Source organism: Trachypithecus francoisi, unplaced genomic scaffold (genome assembly GCF_009764315.1).
Source record: "Trachypithecus francoisi isolate TF-2019V2 unplaced genomic scaffold, Tfra_2.0 Lachesis_group2, whole genome shotgun sequence".
Lineage (NCBI taxonomy): Eukaryota > Metazoa > Chordata > Mammalia > Primates > Cercopithecidae > Trachypithecus > Trachypithecus francoisi.
The window spans coordinates 152907017-152929203 of NW_022681465.1; the positions used below are offsets into that span (position 1 = coordinate 152907017).

The 22187-nt window shown below is 43.8% G+C and overlaps 2 protein-coding genes across 10 annotated transcripts in view; both read right to left on the minus strand.

Annotated features, from left to right (window-relative positions):
• Positions 1–8878, minus strand: part of PAIP2 (poly(A) binding protein interacting protein 2) — a 30218-nt gene extending 21340 nt beyond the window's left edge. The window contains exon 1 of the mRNA XM_033181063.1: positions 8718–8878. The gene's annotated coding sequence lies outside the window, so the exon portion shown is untranslated. The remainder of the gene's footprint in view (positions 1–8717) is intronic.
• A 9779-nt stretch (positions 8879–18657) lies between these two features.
• Positions 18658–22187, minus strand: part of MATR3 (matrin 3) — a 61555-nt gene continuing 58025 nt past the window's right edge. For 4 of the 9 annotated variants that reach the window (XM_033181068.1, XM_033181067.1, XM_033181074.1 and 1 more), the window contains one exon: positions 18659–19758. In XM_033181068.1, coding sequence (XP_033036959.1) covers positions 19708–19758 — 51 coding nt within the window. In that variant the 3' untranslated portion in view covers positions 18659–19707. Of the gene's footprint in view, positions 19759–22187 lie in introns of all 9 variants that reach the window. The other 5 variants (XM_033181065.1, XM_033181066.1, XM_033181073.1 and 2 more) reach the window with 2 other exon arrangements.

Consider the following 22187-nt stretch of genomic DNA (forward strand, 5'->3'; position numbering starts at 1 on the left):
GCCTCCCAAGTAGCTGGGATTACAGGCATGCACCACCACGCCCAGCTAATTTTTGTATTTTTAGGAGAGACGAGGTTTCTTCATGTCAGGCTGGTCTCGAACTCCTGACCTCAGGTGATCCACCCACCTCGGCCTCCCAAAGTGCTGGGGTTACAGGCGTGAGCCACTGCTCCCAGCCTTTTTTTTTTTTTGAGACGGAGTCTCGCTTTGCTGCCCAGGCTGGAGTGCAGTGGTGCAATCTCAGCTCACTGTAATCTCTGCCTCCTGGGTTCAAGCAATTCTCCTGTCTCAGCCTCCAGAGTAGCTGGGATTACAGGCCCCCGCCACCACATCTGGCTTTTATTTCTTTTTATTATTATTTTTGAGACAGAGTCTCGCTCTGTCACCAGGCTGGAATGTAGTGGCGCATTTCAGCTCACTGCAACCTCTGCCTCCCCGGTTCAAGTTATTCTTCTGCCTCAGCCTCCTGAGTACCTGGGATCACAGGTGCATGTCGCCACGTCCAGCTAAATTTTGTATTTTCAGTAGAGATAGGGTTTCACCACGTTGGCCAGGATGGTCTCGATCTCTTGACTTCGTGATCCGCCTGCCTCAGCCTCCCAAAGTGCTAGGATCACAGGCATGAGCGACTGTGCCTGGCCTTTTATATTTTTAATAGAGACCGGATTTCACCATGTTGGCCAGGTTGGTCTCGAACTCCTGACCTTGTGATCCGCCCGCCTCAGCCTCCCAAAGTGCTGGGATTACAGGCGTGAGAGACACCACGCCCAGCCAGGAATTAACATTTTTGATAACTGATACTTCATCTTATGTCTTTCACCATAATTTCGTGTTTACTTTTCTTATGCTTTTTCAAATGTTCTATTAACTACTGCTTTCCTATGGTGTTTATTTTCCTACACTTAAGAGCTTTAACTATTTTCCTATCAATTAAAAACATACTCCAAGAGCGGGACGCAGTGGCTCATGCCTGTAATCCTAGCACTTTGGGAGGCTGAGGCGGGTGGATCACAAGGTCAGGAGATCGAGACCATCCTGGCCAACATGGTGAAACCTGGTCTCCACTAAAAATACAAAAATTAGCCAGGCGTGGTGGTGTATACCTGTATTCCCAGCTACTCAGGAGACTGAGGCAGGAGAATTGCTTGAACCTGGGAGGCGGAGGTTGCAGTGAGCTAAGATCACACCACTGTACTCCAGTCTGGGCAACAGAGCGACACTCCATCTCAGAGAAAACAAACAAACAACAACAAAAAACAACTCTATACACCCATTTAGATGCCTTTCCTTCTCCAATATACCCAACCCAATGTCTACTCTGAGCCAAGGCAAGCCCTTTAAAATTATCTTACTTACACACTTCTTCCCTGCCAATCTTCAGTTTCATGGAATTTAGCACTGGTAGATTCCTACTATTAGGTTTTCTCTTACTATATGTTTTAAAATAATTTTTGAATTGAATACTTGACACTTCACATTATTATCCATTTATATTTTACTAAATTCATCACTCAGGACAGGCACGGTGGCTCACGCTTGTAATCCCAGCACTTTGGGAGGCCAAGGCGGGCAGATCACCTGAGGTCAGGAGTTCAAGACCAGCCTGGCCAACATAGCGAAACCCTGTCTCTACTAAAAATACAAAAATTAGCCGGGTGTGGTGGCAGGCACCTGTAATCCCAGCTACTGGGGAGGCTGAGGCAAGAGAACTGCGAGAACCTGGGAGGTGGAGGTTGCAGTGAACTGAGACTGAACCCTGTACTTCAGCCTAGGCAATAAGAGCGAAACTCTGACTCAAAAAAAAAAAAAAAAAGATACAAAAATTAGCCGGGTGTGGCCGTGTGCAATGTCTCACGCCTGTAATCCCAGCACTTTGGGAGGCTGAGACGGGCGGATCACGGGGTAAGGAGATCTAGACCATCCTGGTTAACATGGTGAAACCCCATCTCTACTAAAAATACAAAAAAAATTAGCCAGGAGTTGTGGCAGGCACCTGTAGTCCCAGCTACTCGGGAGGCTGAGGCAGGAGAATGGCGTGAACCCAGGAGGTGGAGCTTGCAGTGAGCCGAGACCGTGCCACTGCACTCCAGCCGCAGCAACAGAGCAAGATTCCGTCTCAAAAAAAGAAAAAAAAAATTAGCTGGGCATGGTGGTGCTCCCTTGTAGTCCCAGCTACTCAGAAGGCTAAGGCAGGAGAATTGCTTGAATTTGGGAGGCAGAGGCTGCAGTGAGCCAAGATCACGCCACTGCACTCCAGCCCGGGTGACATAGCAAGACCCTGTCTCAAAAACAAGAATAAATAAATTCATCACTCATAGTTGTTTCTTTCTTTTTTTTGACATGGAGTCTCACTCTGTTGCCCAGGTTGAAGTGCAGCTGCATGATATCGGTTCACTGCAACCTCTGCCTCCCGAGTAACTGGGATTACAAGTGTGTAACACCATGCCTGGCTAATTTATGTATTTTTAGTAGAGATGGGGTTTCACCATGTTGGCCAAGCTCGTCTCGAACTCCTGACCTCAGGTGATTGGCCCACCTCAGCCTCCTGAAGTGCTGGGATTACAGATATGAGCCACCATGCCGGCCACTCATAATTGTTTCTTATATTCATCATCTTCCCCTAACTTCCTATCTTTGTAAAATAGTTCCAAAGGCTACCTGAGGATTTATCATTCTGAGCCAGTGTCCAAAATATCTTTTGTCTTCATGTTTGAATAAAAATGTTAGTTGTATGGCCTAGCGCAGTGGCTCAGGCCTGTAATCCCGACCACTTTGGGAGGCTGAGGTGGGTGGATCATTTGAGGTCAGAAGTTCTTCTTTTTTTTTTTTTTTTTTTTTGAGACGGAGTCTCACTCTGTCGCCCGCGCTGGAGTGCAGTGGCCGGATCTCAGCTCACTGTAAGCTCCGCCTCCCGGGTTCACGCCATTCTCCTGCCTCAGCCTCCCGAGTAGCTGGGACTACAGGCGCCCGCCACCTCGCCCGGCTAGTTTTTTGTATTTTTTAGTAGAGACGGGGTTTCACCGTGTTAGCCAGGATGGTCTCGATCTCCTGACCTCGTGATCCGCCCGTCTCGGCCTCCCAAAGTGCTGGGATTACAGGCTTGAGCCACCGCGCCTGGCCTGAGGTCAGAAGTTCTAAAAAAGCCTGGCCAACATGGTGAAACCCTGCCTCTACTAAAAATACAAAAATTAGCCGGGCATGGTGGCAGGCGCCTGTAGTGTCAGCTACTCAGGAGGTTGAGGCAGGAGAATCGCTTGAATCCGGGAGGTGGAGGTAGCAGTGAGCCAAGATCACGCCACTGCACTCCAGCCTCCGCAACGAGAGCAAGACTGTCTCAAAAAAAAAAAAAAAAAAAAAGGGTTGTAACATCATATTTCCATGTAAATGTGCTGGAAAAAAAAATTAGTTCTAATAGTATTATGAGACGTCTGTGCTTCCTGTCGATAATCTATTGTCAATAATTTCAACTTTCAATGTTGTAGAAAATCAATTTTCTTTCCTTTTAAAAATCCCATTCTAGGCTGGGCGCGGTGGCTCACGCCTATAATCTCAGCATTTTGGGAGGCCAAGGCAGGTGGATCACTTGAGGTGAGGAGTTCAAGAGCAGCCCTGGCCAACATGGTGAAATCCCATGTCTTCTAACACAAAATATAAGCCAGGTGTGGTGGTGCACAGCTGTAGTCCCAGCTACTCAAGAGGCTGAGGCAGGAGCATTGCTTGAACCTGGGAGGCAGAGGCTGCAGTGAGCTGAGCTGGTGCAACTGCATTCCAACCTGAGCAACAGAGGGAGACCGCATTTCAAAAAATAAAAATAGGCCGGGCACGGTGGCTCACACCTGTAATCCCAACACTTTGGGAGGCCAAGGGGTGCGGATCACGAAGTCAAGAGATTGAGATCAGCCTGGTCAACATGGTGAAACCCCGTCTCTAAAAATACAAAAATTAGCTGGGCGTGGTGGCGCATGCTTGTAGTCCCAGCTACTGGGGAGGCTGAAGCAGCAGAACCACTTTTGGGAGGCGGAGGTTGCAGTGAGCCAAGATTGCACCACTGCACTCCAGCCTGGTGACAAAGCAAATCTCCATCGCAAAATACTAAATAAAAATTTAAAAATCCTGTTCTACATGACAGCTTAAGATGTTTAACACTTAGCCGCACACGGTGGCTCAAGCCTGTAATCCCAGCACTTTGGGAGGCTGAGACGGGCGAATCACGAGGTCAGGAGATCGAGACCATCCTGGCTAACAAGGTGAAAACCCGTCTCTACTAAAAAATACAAAAAACTAGCCGGGCGAGGTGGCGGGCGCCTGTAGTCCCAGCTACTCGGGAGGCTGAGGCAGGAGAATGGCGTAAACCCGGGAGGCGGAGTTTGCAGTGAGCTGAGATCCGGCCACTGCGCTCCAGCCTGGGCGACAGAGCGAGACTCCGTCTCAAAAAAAAAAAAAAAAAAAGATGTTTAACACTTAAATTCATATATTTCACCAGATTTTGGTTAGGTAAGGGCAATTTTTTCCCAGTACTGCTGCCTGGAAGTCTGCAAACCCTTTCAATTTATCAACTTAGGGCTTTATTGTGTCTTCAGCTGTTTTCCCTCCTGAAATGCCTCTTAGACATATTGGTTTCCAGCAGTGTCCTTTTACATTGTCTATCGAATTTTAAAATAAAGAATCTTTTAGGTTTTACAATCTTTCTCCACTAGTTTCATCTTTTAAGAATTCTCATTAAAATTCAAATACAGTTCTCTTCTGTTTCTTTCATTAATCTACCTCCATAAGCACCATCTTTTCTCATTCCCTTAGACTCTGTTTTGAACCACTGTGATCCTTACCTTATTTGCATACAAAATATATTCAATCGTATTTTATGCATATAATACGTTTAAGTATACTTCCTTTGGCAGTTAAGAGAGGATCGCAAAATTTTTCTTTTTTTTTTTTTTTCAGACGGAGTCTCACTCTGTCGCCCAGGCTGGAGCGCAGCGGCCGGATCTCAGCTCACTGCAAACTCCGCCTCCTGGGTTTACGCCATTCTCCTGCCTCAGCCTCCCGAGTAGCTGGGACTACAGGCGCCCACCACCTCGCCCGGCTAGTTTTTTGTATTTTTTTAGTAGAGACGGGGTTTCACCGTGTTGGCCAGGATGGTCTAGATCTCCTGACCTCGTGATCCGCCCATCTCGGCCTCCCAAAGTGCTGGGATTACAGGCTTGAGCCACTGTGCCCAGGGCAAAATTTTTCAATTGGTCTGTTTTCCACTCTGAAGTCTGTGAAAAGCACTGAATTTTTTGTTTTACTATTTGGCGCAATAAGGTAATGATTAAAAAACATGGGCTCTGGGCTGGGGCGGTGGCTCACACCTGTAACCCCAGCACTCTGGGAGGCCAAGGTGGGCAGATCACGAGGTCAGGAGATCGAGACCATCCTGGCTAACACAGTGAAACCCCATCTCTACTAAAAATACAAAAACAAAAATTAGCTGGGTGTGGTGGTGGGCGCCTGTAGTCCCAGCTACTCAAGAGGCTGAGGCAGGAGAATGGTGTGAACCCTGGAGGCGGAGGCTGAAGTCAGCCGAGATTGTGCCACTGCACTACAGCCTGGGTAACAGAGTGAGACTCCATCTCAAAAACAACAACAACAAAAAACCATGGGCTCTGGAACCAGGCTGCTTTACTGTGTGACTATGGCAAGTTATTTAACCTGAGTCTCGGTTTCCTCATCTGTTACATGGGAATTAATAACAGTACCTAGTTAGAGAACCTGGCACATAACAATTAGCATTATCTATCTCGGTGATTAAACGTTTAGGGCAGTTAAAGGTCTCTAGACCAAGGGACAAGGAAAAAATCACAGATATTAAACCTACAGAGATGATACAATATCACAGGAAAATCCCAAAGTCTACCCTAATCTCAACTGTAGTGTAATAAGGGTAATTAGGTGAGAGCAAGGATGGATCATCCTTACTGATAAAAGCTCCGGTACATTAGAAATGTCACCCAAATTTATACAAACTGATAAAGGAAGCAGAGGCAATTCAAATCCCCCAAACTTGTGCCCCTCCAATATGGTGGCCATCAGCTACATAGATCTATTTAATTAAAATTTAGTTACTCATTTACACTAGCCACATCTCAAGTGCTCATAACTACACACAGTACCTCATCATTGGACAACACCACTCTATAAACAATGAAAAAATTAAGAAAAAAGGGAGTTATTGGAACTGAACCTTAGCCTATGTCGAATGCAAACTATTCATGCACCTGTGCAACAGGTCGTCTAGATCACAAAGGCAAAGACTCGGACAACTTTAATCTTAGACCACAGTCAGAAGACCTTAGACCACAGAAGACTGTAGGTTCCCAGCTATGCTACTTAACCACCTTAAAGTACCCTAGACCTGTCTAAATCACACAGCACCACATAATGGTTAACAGCACACAATCTCTGGACTATGTGGATTCGAATTCCGACTATCATTAGCTATGTGACATTGGGCAAGTTACTTCACATCTCATTTTTTATCTTCATTTTATAGTAGGGCCTATCTTCTAGCTATGTTGTGGATCAAATTAGTTAATATTTGTAAAAGCAATTAGAACAATGCCTGGCATTATTAAGTGTTACATAAATATTTGCTACATAAAAATAATCTCTCAAGCTTCTATTTCCTTAATTCCCAAGTGGGCAAGATAAAACTTGCTGTTGGGAGGCCGAGGCGGGAGGATCACGAAGTCAGGAGATCGAGACCATCCTGGCTAACACGGTGAAACCCCATCTCTACTAAAAATACAAAAAATTAGCCAGGCGTGGTGGCAAGCGCCTGTAGTCCCCACTACTCGGGAGGCGGAGGCAGGAGAATCGCTTGAACCCGGGGAGGCGGAAGTTGCAGTGAGCCGAGATTGCGCCACTGCACTCCAGCACTCCAGCCTGGCGACAGAGTGAGACTCCATCTCAAAAAAAAAAAAAAAAAAAGTAAAAAGAAAAAAACTTGCTCTGCCCACTTCACGTTTCATGGTAATGAATGAATAACAGGATGTAAATTACAAGAAAATGTTTTAAAAGCACAAAACGTTATTAGATTACAAGGCAGAGGTCTTGCCTTCCACATTCTTTAATCTCCCACAGTATCAACCAAATTGCTGTGCTAAGTGTTGATTTAATAAATTTTAAATTTTTCACTAAAACTGGAGCATCACACTCTAGAGTCATAAACGGATAAACCTGAATAAGGTGCAGAGTGCTTAAGGAAAAGCCTGCTATAAACTCATTCTGACCCAAACAGGGTGAAATTACCTCAATTTGAGTTCCTAAGGAGCAATATGCACAGCCTTGAATCATTAGAGGAAATCTCCATTCCCTAACCTCCATTCCTTAAAGAAACACAAATGGGCTCTATAGTTGTTGTCAAGTTACCTATCCGGTGATATTTTTTGGTGAAAAAGTTTTCTTCAAGTTCACCACTGACAAGTGGTATAAACAGATTAATTTTCCCCAAATATCCTGTCTTTCACTAACTGGAAACAGAATCACGAAAGCAAATAGTGGAGTCCCATTAAAAATTATTATAGAGAACTTTTACTTATTGCAAACATAACCTATGCCAGATGAAATTTCAAAAGCGACTTAACGAAAATATAAACCAACATCTGATCTAACTGCTCTAATGAAATCTGAAAAAACAATGCCACCACGTTCCAACATTAGCCAGCACACCCAACATGAGCATCTGCTTTCCGTTGGAATAAACGTCAAAGGCTGTCAGCTGCTACACCTTTCAAGGCAAATTGGAAGGCAAATTCTTTCTAGAGTTTGGGGTTTTTATGAGTTGATAAGGGTGCCAAATCAGAGAAAAGAGAAACAAAAGGAAACAGGTAAGACCCCTTTTAAGAGTCACTAAAAAATATCACTGGTGGCTGCTGCAACAAATGTTTTGATGACGTAAGTTCACCACAAGCCTTATTTGTTTTTGGTGGCGGTGGCGGGGAAGGAGAGTAAGCACAGAAAATTATTAAAAAGTGAGAGAACCTTAAAGTTCATCTAACTCAACGCCCTCCTAGGGTAAGGGTTCCCAGTATTCTAAAGGTTCTTTTCTCTGGGACATGAGCTACAATACAACCAAAATTAAGGGGTCGGGATGGCAAAGAAACGGGAGAAAGACGATCATCTGATCAGGCCCGTCGACGGTTGCAGCGTTCCCCCAGGACGCCAAGAGTCCGCCAGTTCCTCCGCCCCTCTCTCCCAAAAACCCCAGCCTCGGCTAAGGCGCGCACGCGCAGCAAGTAGGAGCTGCGCGTGGCGACGCGCAGGCGTAAAGTAGGTAGAAACAATGAGCTTTGTTGCCGAGGCGGTGGTGGGGGGCAGGGGAAAGGGTACCCGGCGGAGGGAGAAAGGACCTGGGGACTGGGTAACAAGAAAAAGTGCTATCCCGGCAACCCTCGCGCCACTGAGGACCCGGATAGAGAGCTGCGAGATCCAAATCATTAAGTGACAATGAAAAAAAAAAAGCGACGGCCATGTCTCAGAGAAGAGAGAGACGAAGTACGAAGTCGGCCCAAGCTCGTCCCTCAGACTTGGTGGAAAGAGACAGTGAACAACCGAGGCCGCAAGGGACTCGGTGGCCAATCACCCAGGGAACCCTTTAGGCCCCTCTGCCGTCGCCGACGTGCTGTCCCTCGACTGCCGCACCCCTGTCGCCACTCCGCCCGCGGGGACCCCCTCACCCAGTGCACAGCAGCGGGGACGGCAGCCAACGAATCCTGTCGGCCTCCGCGGATCTCCACAGGCAGCGCCGCTCCCCCGCTCGACGTGCGCTTCGCCCGCCGCCTCCCTTCTCCAGTCCAAACAAACACCCTAGCCCGGAAGTGACTTCACTTCCGTCGCCGTCAACCCCGCCCTCTTTTCTGTCAGCTCTGCCCTCCGAAGCCACTAGAGGCCGCGCGCGAGAACGCGCGACCCCGAAGGCTGTCTCGAAGGCTGTCTCCAAGGCTGCAGACGGGTGCACGCGCAACGGCCTTTTAGCGTGCCCCTGCGGCCGCCTGCTAGGTTTACCGGGAACGCTGTCGCACGTTCTCTCTGAGAGGCAGGAATGGGGGCGTACCACTGTTCCCACACCCGCCCATCTTCCGGGAATGATAGGATGCAATGAGTGAGGCAGCTGGACACTGAAGAGCACCCTGACAAGACACACAGGCGTGGACTTTTACAGACGTCACACACACCCCAAAAAAGTAATATTTAGATAATGACATAGCACACACACACCCATACACACCCCAAGAATGATACACAATGTCACACAAACAGCGACATGCACCGAGTCACATCAAGATCCTGACACAGAAAAATAATAAACTAAGGGAAATCACAGAGGCGTACTAAATGATATGCAAACACCAGCACTCAGACACGTGTAGGCACAAAAACACACTTTTTGAAGCTGGATGCAAACGCAAAATACAAATACATGTGCAGACTTCTTTGTGGCTAAAGGAGGAAATGCTGTTTCCACACAGGATAGAACAGCGTGACCTCTGGGTTCAAGAATTTCCTAGTCCGTGATTCTGGGTGCACCGGCCCCATAGTTATTCTTACCCATGCTTCCTTCCTGTCATCGTTGAGAAGCCCCAAGATACATTTCTAGTGACACTAAGCAATGTAAAGAAGAGAGTATGTTTGTTTGTTTGAGACAGAGTCTGGCTCTCTTGCCCAAGCTAGAGTGCAGTTGTGCCATCTCGGCTCACTGCAACATCCACCTCCCGGGTTCAAGCATTTCTCCTGCCACAGTCTCCCGAGTAGCTGGGACTACAGGTGCACACCACCACACCCCACCAATTTTTGTACTTTTAGTAGAGATAGAGGTTTCACCGTGTTGGCCAGGATGGTCTCGATCTCCTGACCTCGTGATTCACCTGCCTCGGCCTCTCAGAGTGCTGGGATTACAGGTGTGAGCCACCGCACCCGGCCAAGAGTCTGTGTTTTACAAATCTGGATGTTCAAATGTGTAGACACTATCTTTTGTGTAGACACTATCTTTGAAAGAGGGACACAAACTAGTTTCTTCCCTTTGGAGAAGGAAAATGAGCGACGAGGAAACGGGTGCAAATAACTTTTTACTCTCCTGAAAAATTTGAATCTTTTAAAAACAATATGTTTGTTTTATTTACTAAGACAAAAAATTCCCTCCATGGGAAGGCTTGAAGTTAGAAACAGGGCTGTTTCTCTTCAGAGCTATTTCATTCACTGAATACTGTTCTGGGCCAGTCCAAAGCCCCAAAGAAATGAATGCAGATGGTTCTGCCCTAGCTCCTGGGTCAACCACTTTGGCAGCACTTACAGGTCTATATTCTAAACTGTGAAGATAAGCTATCAACCTGAGGCTGGAGGAAGTCGGAACAGAACAACATAGGTATTTATATAGTCTGAGATGACCCAGACACTCTTTTTAAGACACAGTCTTGCTCTATCACCCCAGCTGGAGTGCAGTGGCATGATCACAGCTCACTACAGCCTCAACCTTCCTGGCTCAAGCAATCCTCCCACCTCAGCTTGTGAAGTAGCTGAGTACCACCATGCCTGGCTAATTTTTGAATTTTTTGTAGAAATGAGGTTTTGCCACATTGCCCAGGCTGGTCTTGAACTCCTGGGCTCAAATGATCTGCCCGCTTCAGCTTCCCAAAGTGCTGGGATTGCAGCCGTGAGCCACACGGCCTGGCCTAACCCAGACTCTCTTAAAAGGTAAACATGAGGCTGGGCGCGGTGGCTCACGTCTGTAATCCCAGCACTTTGGGAGGCCGAGGTGGGCGGATCACAAGGTCAGGAGTTCGAGACCAGCCTGGCCAACATGGTGAAACTCTGTCTCTACTAAAAATACAAAAATTAGCCAGATGTGTTAGCACACTCCTGTAGTCAGCTACCCATGAGGCTGAGGCAGGAGAATCGCTTGAACCTGGGAGGGAGGTGGAGGCTGCAGTGAGCCGAGACCATGCCATTGCATTCAGGCCTGGGTGACAGAGTGAGACCCTGTCTTAAAACAAACAAACAAGGCCGGGCGCGGTGGCTCAAGCCTGTAATCCCAGCACTTTGGGAGGCCGAGACGGGCGGATCACGAGGTCAGGAGATTGAGACCATCCTGGCTAACACGGTGAAACCCCGTCTCTACTAAAAATACAGAAAACTAGCCGGGCGAGGTGGCGGGCGCCTGTAGTCCCAGCTACTCGGGAGGCTGAGGCAGGAGAATGGCGTAAACCCGGGGGGCGGAGCTTGCAGTAAGCTGAGATCCGGTCACTGCACTCCAGCCTGGGCGACAGAGCGAGACTCCGTCTCAACAAAAAAAAAACAAAACAACAACAACAAAAAAAACACAAAAAGGTAAACATGAGATAATTGAATTTGTTATTTAGTAACACAATCCACTTAACTGGTTATAATGGTAATAAAAAATATTTGATAAATCATGTGAAACACTCAAAAGACCAATGCTGTTTTTCCCACACAAAGGGGTTAAGATCTCAATTTCCAAATCGCATTGAGAGTTCACCACTGTGGCTAAGCGTCAGGGGCCCAGTATTTCCTTGGCATTCTCTAGACACAAGGACGCTGTTCCATTGCAAAATAAACTTCAATGTAGCAATATTATGCTTGGATAGTGATGGTGATGATCTATAAACGGAAAACAAAATAATGAAGGCTAACAAGTTTGCTAATGATAAGGAAAGACACTGCAATGGGACCAACAGAGAGATCCAACTTTAAAACCACATAGTAACCATCTTAAGATGGCGGTTGAAGTAGAAATCAGAAGGCCCAGGATGGCTATGAGTAGGCCCCACTGTAAATCATCACCTTCCTACAGACCTCTCATTTCTCATCAATAATGTAAAAAGTATGTACCTTCTTACCCCAACACTCCAAATACAGGAATCTACCCAAATGGACAGATGTAAAGAGAGACATGTAAGAATATAGCCTGGTTATAAAACCCAAAAGATCAAAATGCCTAACAGGAAATTGGTTAAATGAATAATGATGCATTAAAATAAAATCATTTAAAATATGTATATTCATTGATATAGAATATATCAATGCTTTTTAAAAGAGCAGGTTGCAAAACAGCATGTTTGTACGATCTTTCAAAATTTTATATGTAAACAGGCACGAGTAGATATAAATGCCAAGTATCCGATAGAATGGTCATGAAAATGTTAATAGCAGTATTTCCAGGTGGTCAGATTTCAAAGGAGTCATTATTTTCTGAATTTTAAAATATTGTCTAAATTCTCTAGGAAAGCTTGAATTGCATTTTGCATTATAAAGAGGAAAACACCCCCTTCCCTACCCCAAAATGAACTCTAACATAGGTTCCTATAGTGCTTCGGTAATGGTTTTGTCCCTATGCTCCTTTGTATCAAGCTAGGCAGAGAATGTAGCTAGCTAGGGCAGGTACGTGGCCTTGAGTAAGGGCCTAACGCTGCAGGGTAAGCAAAGGTCCTGCTCTGAATGAGGTGAGGCGATAAAGTATTATTCAGCTTCTAAAATGCCTACTTATGTCTGCACTGATTTAGGCACTGAGGATACCACAGACAGTAAGTGGTAGGTTTTCCTAAAAAAGTTGTTTAGTGAAGTTTAAAACTCACCTGGCCTTAAAGAGCCAAACTTGTGTAGGTTGAATAGGCAGCATGGTCAGGATTTGGAAAACAATGTGTAGGTGTAGAATAGGTAAACGTTTTTGCAGAATCATCATGTGTGCCTACAGATGTGTTGAATAACTGGAAAGGCAGAAGCAATTCCTCTCTTCCAGCTGGAAAAACCCTTCCCTGCTGACTTTGTGCAGCTCAGCTTTTTGTTTCCATGTCCTCCCCATGTTGGGCTCTCTAGAAGCTTGCCTTTTAAAATAAGATGGGCCAGAGATACACTTGGAGTTTCAGCAGAAGCAACCAAAATCAGGAAAATGAACTAGGAGGTACCACGAAAGTCTCACTATCCATTACACCAATCACTTAAACTGCAATCCTTTTCCACAGCCTCTCACACCATAAAGCAGGTTTCCCTATTCAAGTAGGGCATAGGCTGGGTTCTGTGGCTCACACCTATAATGCCAGCACTTTGGGAGGCTGAGGCAGAGGAATGCTTGGGGCCAGTTCAAAACTAGCTTGGGAAGCTTACCAAAACCCCATGTTCACAAAAAATGAAAAAAAAAAAAAAAAAAGCTAAGTGTGGTGGCACATTCCTGTAAATCCCAGTTACTCATAGGCTGAGGCAGGAGTTGCTTAAGCCCAGGAGTTCGAGGCTGCCATGAGCTATTAGTGTGCCACCGCACCCCAACCTGGTAAGACGGTGAGGCTGTCTCTAAAAACAGGTGGGGGTGGGCCAGGTACAGTGGCTCACGCCTGTAATCCTAGCACTTTGGGAGGCTGAGGTAGGCAAATCACTTGAGGTCAGGAGTTTGAGACCAGCCTGGGCAGCATGATGAGACCCCCATCTCTTCTGAAAGTACAAAAATGAAAATTAGCCAGGTGTGGTTGCACACCTGTAGTCACAGCTACTGGGGAGGCTGAGACAGGAGAATCACTCGAAACTGGGAGGCGGAGGTTGCAGTGGGCTGAGATCACAGCACTGCACCCCAGCCTGGGTGTCAGAGCAAGAACCCCTCTCAAAAAAGAAAAACAAAAATCAACAACAAAAAACTAGGGTTTATGCAAGTGTAGCAAAAAAAGTAAAAAGTGCCGGGCATGCTGACTTACCCCTATAATCCCAGCACATTGGGAGGCCAAGGTAGGGGGATCTCTTAAGCCCATGAATTTGAGACCAGCCTGAGCAACATAGCAAGATCACATCTTCTAGACACACACACACCCCCTACAAAAATTAGCTGGGCATGGCAGCACATGACTGTAGCCCTAGCTACTTGAGAGGTGGAGGCAGGTGGATCACTTGAGTCCTGGAATTCGAGGCTGCAGTGAGCTATGTATGATTGTAATTTATTGCCTGGGTGACAGCACCAAAGCCTCTCTCAAAACAAAAACAAAACAAACCAAAACAAACCAAAACAAATAAGTAGAGTTGATAGTTATTAAGAAAGTAGCTGGGATCTGATTGCTCTGTGATGTTTCAAGTTTTCCCATCATGTAGGAAAACAAACTCTTCCATTTAAATCTCAAAAGCCAAATGGCCAATAAGCAGCAGCTACTTCTTATTTAACAACCCTGTCAAAGTTAAGCCAACTGAAATTGGTCCTGTTTTTGATAGGCAGGGGCAAGGAGTGAAGCTTGAAAAGCATTTTGTCCTAATCAAAGGTAGGACTCCTGCTGCTCTTTGTGTATACCCTTTTGGATCAGGTCCTTAGAAGAAACTTCTCATAGGCCAGGCGCGGTGGCTCACACCTGTTATCCCAACACTTTGGGAAACCAAGGTGGGTGGATAACTTGAGTCCAGGAGTTTGAGAGACTAGCCTGGGCAATATGGCAAAACCCCTCTACAAAAAAATACAAGTTAGCTGGGTGTGGTGGCGTGCACTTGTAGCCCCAGCTACTGTGGAGGCTGAGATGCGGGAATCACCTGACTCGGGAGATGGAGGCTGCAGTAAGCCATGATTGCACCACAGCACTCCACCCTGGGTGACAATGAGACCCTGTCTCAACAACAAACAAGAAAACTTCAAAAGCAGGACACGACCAAAAACTTTAAGGATAAATCCTTTAAAATTAATATAATTGGGCTGGCTCACATCTGTAATCCCAGCACTTTGGGAGGCTGAGGCGGGTGGATCGCCTGAGGTCAGGAGTTCAAGACCAGCCTCGCCAACATAGTGAAGCCGTCTCTACCAAAAAAAAAAAAAAAGAAAAAATAATTAGCCGGGCGTGGTGGTGGGCACTTGTAATTCCAATTCCAGCTACTTACGAGGCTGAGAATAGTCTGAATCCGGGAGACAGAGGTTGAGCCAAGATCGCACTATTGCATTCCAGCCTGGGCAGCAAGAGCAAAACCATGACTCAAAAAAAAAAAAAAAAAGAAAAGAAAAAAAAAATTGATTCTCTTCAAAATTAGTCATGTTACTTCTCGACTGTTCTCATCAAGAGTTTTTTCAACTAACTTCCATAGGGAGTTATTTTGACAAAAATTCTCTCAAGTTTCAGGCTATTACCCAATTACTAGTGCTTTAACAGATCCATCAGCAAGTTAGATCTGCCAGACAGAATTAACCATTTCCATTTTTCCATTCTCATTAAATTTCAGCAAACTAGCTGCTACCAAGCATCATTATTAATTAGTTCCTATGTAGAGCTTGAGAGATGCAAAATAAAGGAAAAACAAAAAGATAATAAACGGCTTGACCAGGCAAAATGGCAAATTCCTGTTGTAGTTCTATCCCAATAACATTCCTTGCAATTTCTTACCATATCCCCAACAAAATTACAAAACCTTGGCTAAAAATAAAGGGAAACAGTATCTACGGCTCTGAAAGAGGTTGTCTCCCATAAATGATTTTTTTTAAAAAGGTAACTATATAGTTTTTCCTTTAGTTTTAGCTTTGGAAAGAGTAGCAAAACCAGTACCTCAGGCAATAGTAACCAACCAAGCCAGGCAGGATCTGGTTACAATTACCTACCACCAACACATCTTCAGTTACAGGTAAAGTTCTCAAAGCTTGATCTCACTGACATTGCCATCACCTGGGAACTCGTTAAAAATGCACATCAGGTCGAGTAAGCTGGCTCACCTGAGAGCTGAGTGGGAGGCTGAGGCAGGAGGATTGAGGTCAGGAGTTCGAGACCAGCCTGGCCAACATGGTGAAACCCCGTCTCTACTAGAACTACAAAAACTGATTCAGCTGATCTGGCTGGCTAGGTAGGTGTCCCTTTACTCACTCACTGCTCCAAGTGTGTCCCTCCTGACCCTTCTGAAGCTGTGCAGTGTGTTGAAGAGGACAACCATCACCAATGGAGGACCGGTCTTCCTTTAAGGGTATACGTGTAGCTGGGTTTCCATTAAAACCTCCAAACAATCTCTCAAAAATGCAAATTATCAGTACTCATCCCAACCTTAAGAAATTAGAAAACATGGCAGGGAGCCAGCAATGCTTTAACCTGTAGGCAATTTTGATGCATTCAAACATTTGAAAACTGTTTTTTTGAGACACAGTCTCACTCTGTCGCCCAGGCTGGAGCGCAGTGGCACCATCTTGGCTCACTGCAAGCTCGGCCTCCCAGGTTCACGCCATTCTCCTGCCTCAGCCTCCCGAGTAGCTGGGACCACAGGTGCCCGCCACCACGTCCGGCGAATTTTTTGTATTTTTAGTAGAGATGGGGTTTCACCGTGTTAGCTAGGATGGTCTTGATCTCCTGACCCTATGATCTGCCCACCTTGGCCTCCCAAAGCTGGGATTACAGGCATGAGTCACCGCACGCAGCTGAAAACAATTCGTTTTAAAGGAAAATAATTCCCATAACTGTTTGTGCGCGACTGTTGATTCCAAGAATCTTGACCTTATCACCTAATGGTCGAAGTGGGAGAGTACTTCAAACCCAGCTAGCTCAACAATGAGGTGAGGGTCGTCTGTCAGGGTATAAAACCACCTCAAACTCATTAAACACTGAATACCCAGGCTTTCAGCTACACTATGATGGAAGGCAACCAACAGACTACACCCAGAGCTGCTTCTGTCCTAGTGCAAGTTATCTTAAACAGCCCATATGATGCTCTGCAGTGTCCCAGCAGATTTCTATTACATACCATGAGCTGCTTTTGTCACAAACTTTAGGCTGAAAAAAAATCCACTGTGAACAAAGCTAAAGTAACAAATTTAAGTACACTCTTCTCCTTGTATAACCTTACTACAATAACCTTACTACATGCCACAACATTCCATAGTTTACCATTTCCTTTTCCAGTCCCCATCACCTTAAAAAGGTGGCAGGGGAACCTGTCCTTAAGGAACTCATATAATGGCTATTCCTAAAAAGCTCCACAGAATGTTACCACTTAAAAATCACTGGAGGGGCTGGGTGCGGTGGCTCACGCCTGTAATCCCAGCACTCTGAGAGGCCAAGTAGATCACTTGAGGTCAGGAGTCTGAGACCAGCCTGGTCAACATGGTGAAACCCCGCCTCTACTAAGAAAAACAGAAACATTAGCTGGGCATAGTGGTATGTACCTGCACTCCCAGCTACCTGGGAGGCTGAGGTAGGAGAATTCAGCCGAGATCATCCCACTGCACTCCAGCCTGGGCAAGACAGTCTCAAATAAATAAATCTCTAGAAGTACTGATGTACACACACTATGGTTGGAAATTCATACTCTTGAATAATATTTCAAATGAACTTATTTTTAGAATACTCAAAGCAATACTACAGCTATCCAATTAAAGTCTTATAAAGGACACTCTCAGATCCCAAATTTACTAGCAACGGGTCAACAAAGAAGACTTACGAAACAAACCCAAGGTACTTCTAAAAGCTTCATTCACTTTTGTAGAATATAAGATTAAACTAAGGGCTGAAATAGCTGTAGGAAACATGTTCTTAAACTTTACAGCAAACTTAAGTGGAAACATTCCTATTAAAAAGTTTTCTCATAATCTGAGGGCTGTTATAGATTTATCACTAGCAGCTTATTATAACAATTTCTGATTTCTAAATGCTCTCAAATGTAGATAATAAAGTAAACAAAGCATTCTTTCCTTCAACTTGCTAAATCTAATAAAGTAAAAGCTATGAAAAAGCCATCACCAACAGGAAACACTGAAGAACTCCATTGTGCACATAGTGCTTTCTGTACCTGCTGTTAGTTAAAAATGGGAATTAAACAGAAGTGGGTAATTAGTAAAGGCTAAAATTGCAGAAGTAAACTGGCAAGGATTTTTTGTGCATGTCACATTAAAATCATCACCTGCTTTTCAACAGGAGAGACCATAAAATTTATCCAACTATTTGAAATATCCTTTAATGCATTTGGGTCTGAACATTTGAAAGACAATGCCTATCCTCTTAAAACTTTGTTTCTTGGCCAGGGACGGTGGCTCATGCCGACAGTCCCAGCACTTAGGGAGGCTGAAGTGAGATCACTTGGGCCCAAGAATTCAAGACCAGCCAGGGCAACATGGCAAAGTCCCATCTATACAAAAAAAACACAAAAATTAGCCAGGCATAATGGCATAAGCCTGTAGTCCCGGCTACTCGGGAGGCTGAGGTAGGAGGGTCCTTTGAGCCCGGAGGCTGAGGTTGCAGAGAACTGTGACTGTGCCACTGCACTGCAGTCTGGGTGACAGCGTGAGACCCTGTTTCAGGGGAAAAAAAAAAAAAACTGTTTACAACAGATGATCCAATATACCAAGAAGCCCTACATAATTATTTTGAAAAGTTGGCAGAACTAATTCTTGCTCCTCCATACTATTTCCAATTGTACTGTTAAGTCAACAGTATGTCTAAACACAAGCTTTTGCTGTTTGTTCACCTGCAGTATTTTTAATTCGTAAGGTTTTTAAAAACCACAAATGGCCTCACTTTTAGTTATGTAACAGGAACAAGAAATCCACCAGCAGCAAAATTTTTAAAACTCAGACCTTTAGTGACAGTCTTTAGAACATTCATTCTAGATTTAAAAGTAATACATTGTTAAAGCATGCACAAAGTTTAAGAGCGAATAAAAACCACAACTGACAAATATGTTGGTTAACATTCCAAACATGTATAACCAATGAACATGGCCTAGGGTTTTCTTTTTATTGGTATTCACTTCAGTAACTTGAATCCACAGATATAAGCAGTATATAACCAGAAAGTTACAAGTAAACACAAATTATACATGCAAATTTCTGTTCACAAAGGTCACATGTGCAGGTACATGAATTAGAAGCGTGCATCTAGGATTATGGCCAAACTGTTTTAAAAATGCAGAAATGTAAAATTACATCTTGAAAATATGAAGAGATGGTCTACACACTTCAAAAATCAAATGTTGCTTATACCAGAGATGTATGACAATTACGGGATTCAAGTGACAAGCAGTAAGATCTCAAAAATTAATACTGGTCAAAGAGAACGGGAATATTTTTACATTTCACTGAAAATACATTGACTACTAGAATACGAAATCTAGCAGGAACTCAGGGAAAAAATTACAAAATCTAAAGCCAATTACTTAATATTTCTTATTACCTAAACAACAGCATGACATTAACAGAAAACTGCACCTGCATTTGAATCGCCAATCTCACGTTAATGAAGTTCTCCAAAAATGAAATGCAACCAAAAGAGGTTCAAACTCCAAATCAAAGTCTGCAAGGCTCAGATTAAAACATGGAATGTTTCAGATGAAAGTAATAAAAATACTATTGGTTTTGTTCTTTATTGAATGGAATAAAATGCTGACATTTCTTTGAAACTTGGAACTACTAAATTTCATTTTTCCAAATGGTTCTACATTTCTTTCTTAGTGGTGCAAGTTGTCTTATGTAGCTTAGGAAGTCAATCTCTACAAAGTACTTCTGTCCATTGCCATTTTGATAAAACAAAAACTATTCATTAACTTAACCATATGTGTATTTTTTTTTTTTGCTATAACACTTAACACATGAACAGACATCTATTATTTCTCCACTAAAACAAAAGAGTACAATAGTTTTCTTCTAACTATCAGTATTGTATTTAAAAAAGGTTAACATTAAAAACGAAGAACCATTATTTTCTTTGAAATCATTAAATCTTCTTGCACATCTTAAGTTTCCTTCTTCTGTCTGCGTTCTTCTGCCAATTTATTCAGAAATTTCTAAAAAGAGAGAAAGAATTAAAGCCATTAAGTCACCTAAGAGAAACACAGCAAAATGGATTAATTCCAAAACCAAGTATCTTATATCCAAGTTTAGGGACTTAAACTATAATTTTGTCAATATTTTCAACAATTAGTTAATCCTTACTAGCACACAAAAACTGTTTCAGGACATTACAATAAGGCATGGGGAAAAAATGGTAAAAGGTAAAAAAAAATGGGTATTTTGAATGTTATAATTAAGCCTAAATTTTAGAGATGAGAAAACAAAGATCACAGTCACACTGAACTGACACCAGCCCAAGAACTATGGGTCTAAATGACATGCATTTTTATTTTATTTTATTTATTTATTTTTTTTGAGACAGAGTTTTGCTCTGTTGCCCAGGCTGGAGTGCAGTGGCGTGATCTCGGCTCACTGCAACCTCCACCTCCCAGGTTCAAGTGATTCTCCTGCCTCAACCTCCCAAGTAACTGGGATTCCCGGCACTCGCCATCATGCCCAGCTAATTTTTTTGAACTTTTGGTAGAGACAAGGTTTTCACTGTGTTGGCCAGGCTGGTCTCAAATTCCTAATCTCAGGTGATCTGCCCGTCTCCACCTCCCAAAGTGCTGAGATTACATGCATGACCTACCACATCTGGCCTTAATGCACTATTCATTAAATCACCTGCACAAACATTTTCTTGCAAGGCCAGCAGTAAATATTTTAGACTCATTGAGCCATTCAGTCTTAACTACTCAATCCTACACTCCATTATAAACTAAAACAACTATAGATGACACTTAAATGATTATGGATGTGGGTTCTAATAAAACCTTACAAAAGCAGATGACTGAGCAACATGTGTAGCTTGCTGACCCCTGCCATTAAACCTGGGACTTCTAGAGTCTCTAGACACAGCAGCTCCATTAAGACACTAATGGAAGTACAAAAGACATATTCAAAAATCTAATCTAAAATGTCCAAAGTATCTTTCTATCTCATTGGAATTTATCAACTTAATGCAAAATAGTACGAATTAAAAGCCATTATATCCTTTAAGAAAAAAACAAAACACCCCACAAACATCCAGTTAGGAAAGTATGAATATACCATTAGCAAGTTACTGTATTGCTTAATAGTTTCTTGATGAAGGTGACAAAGTTTCTTTAAAATACAAGGAAATAATAGGTCATCATGCCCGTAATCCCAGCACTTTGGGAGGCTGAGGCAGGCGGATCACCTGAGGTCAGGAGTTTGAGACCAGACTGGCTAACATGGTGAAACCCCGTTTCTCCTAAAAATACATAAAATTAGCTGGGTATGGCGGCATGTGCCTGTAATCCCAGCTACTCGGGAGCCTGAGGCAGGAGAATTGCTTGAACCCGGGAGGCAGAGGTTGCAGTGAGCTGAGATTGTGCCGTTGTACTCCAACTTGGGCAACAAGAGCGAAACTCCGTCTCAAAAAAAATAAAAAAAAATAAAATATAAGAAATAATAAAAGGAGCCACAGGAAGCACCAAGCAATCTTTTATATTATTTCCATATTCTTCTCAACAATACATACAGTTTTTGACCCCAAACCGCTTAAAATCAAAGCAGATAAAAATACTTGTACCAGGGCGGGCACTGTGGCTCAGGCCTGAAATCCCAGCACTTCCGGAGGCCGAGGCAGGCGGATCACCTGAAGCCACGAGTTCCAGACCAGCCTGACCAACATGGAGAAACCCTATCTCTACTAAAAATACAAAACTAGCCAGGCGTGGTGGTGCATGCCTGTAATGCCAGCTGCTTAGGAGGCTGAGGCAAGAGAATGGCTTGAACCCGGGAGAGGGGGTTGGGGTGAGCCAAAATCACACCACTGCACTCCAGCCCTGGGAAACAAGAGCAAAATGGTCTCAAAAAAAAAAAAAAAAAAAAATTGTACTACATTGCTGCTACCATTGCAAATAACCATGATTCTTTCTTCATATACAGCATGGTAAGAGACATACAGATGGCAAAGAGCAGCTACATTAAAAAACAACAACAAAAAAACAGAAGTGATACACAGCCAGAAACCTAAATTATTCACAAAATTAAAGATTACATTCATCCATTTAGTCAACACAGAACATATCTAAAGATTGAATAACTACAGTTAACTTATTATAAAGCAGTGTGAAAAACCAAGGTATCTATAATTGAGTTGTTTAGCAACTATTTTAAGTTTCAGTCACTATTTCAACAAGTAGTCCAAAGAGGCTGATAATTACAAAAACAAACTTCAATATATCTCAACAGGAATTATTCTTCAGTGATGTTGTGGTTTATATATTTACCCCTTTGATCTTTATATTCTTTTGGTCATAAAAATAACTGAAGTGTCATTATCAATAATGTCAGTATTAAAAAATTATTTAATGGCCGGGCGCGGTGGCTCAAGCCTGTAATCCCAGCACTTTGG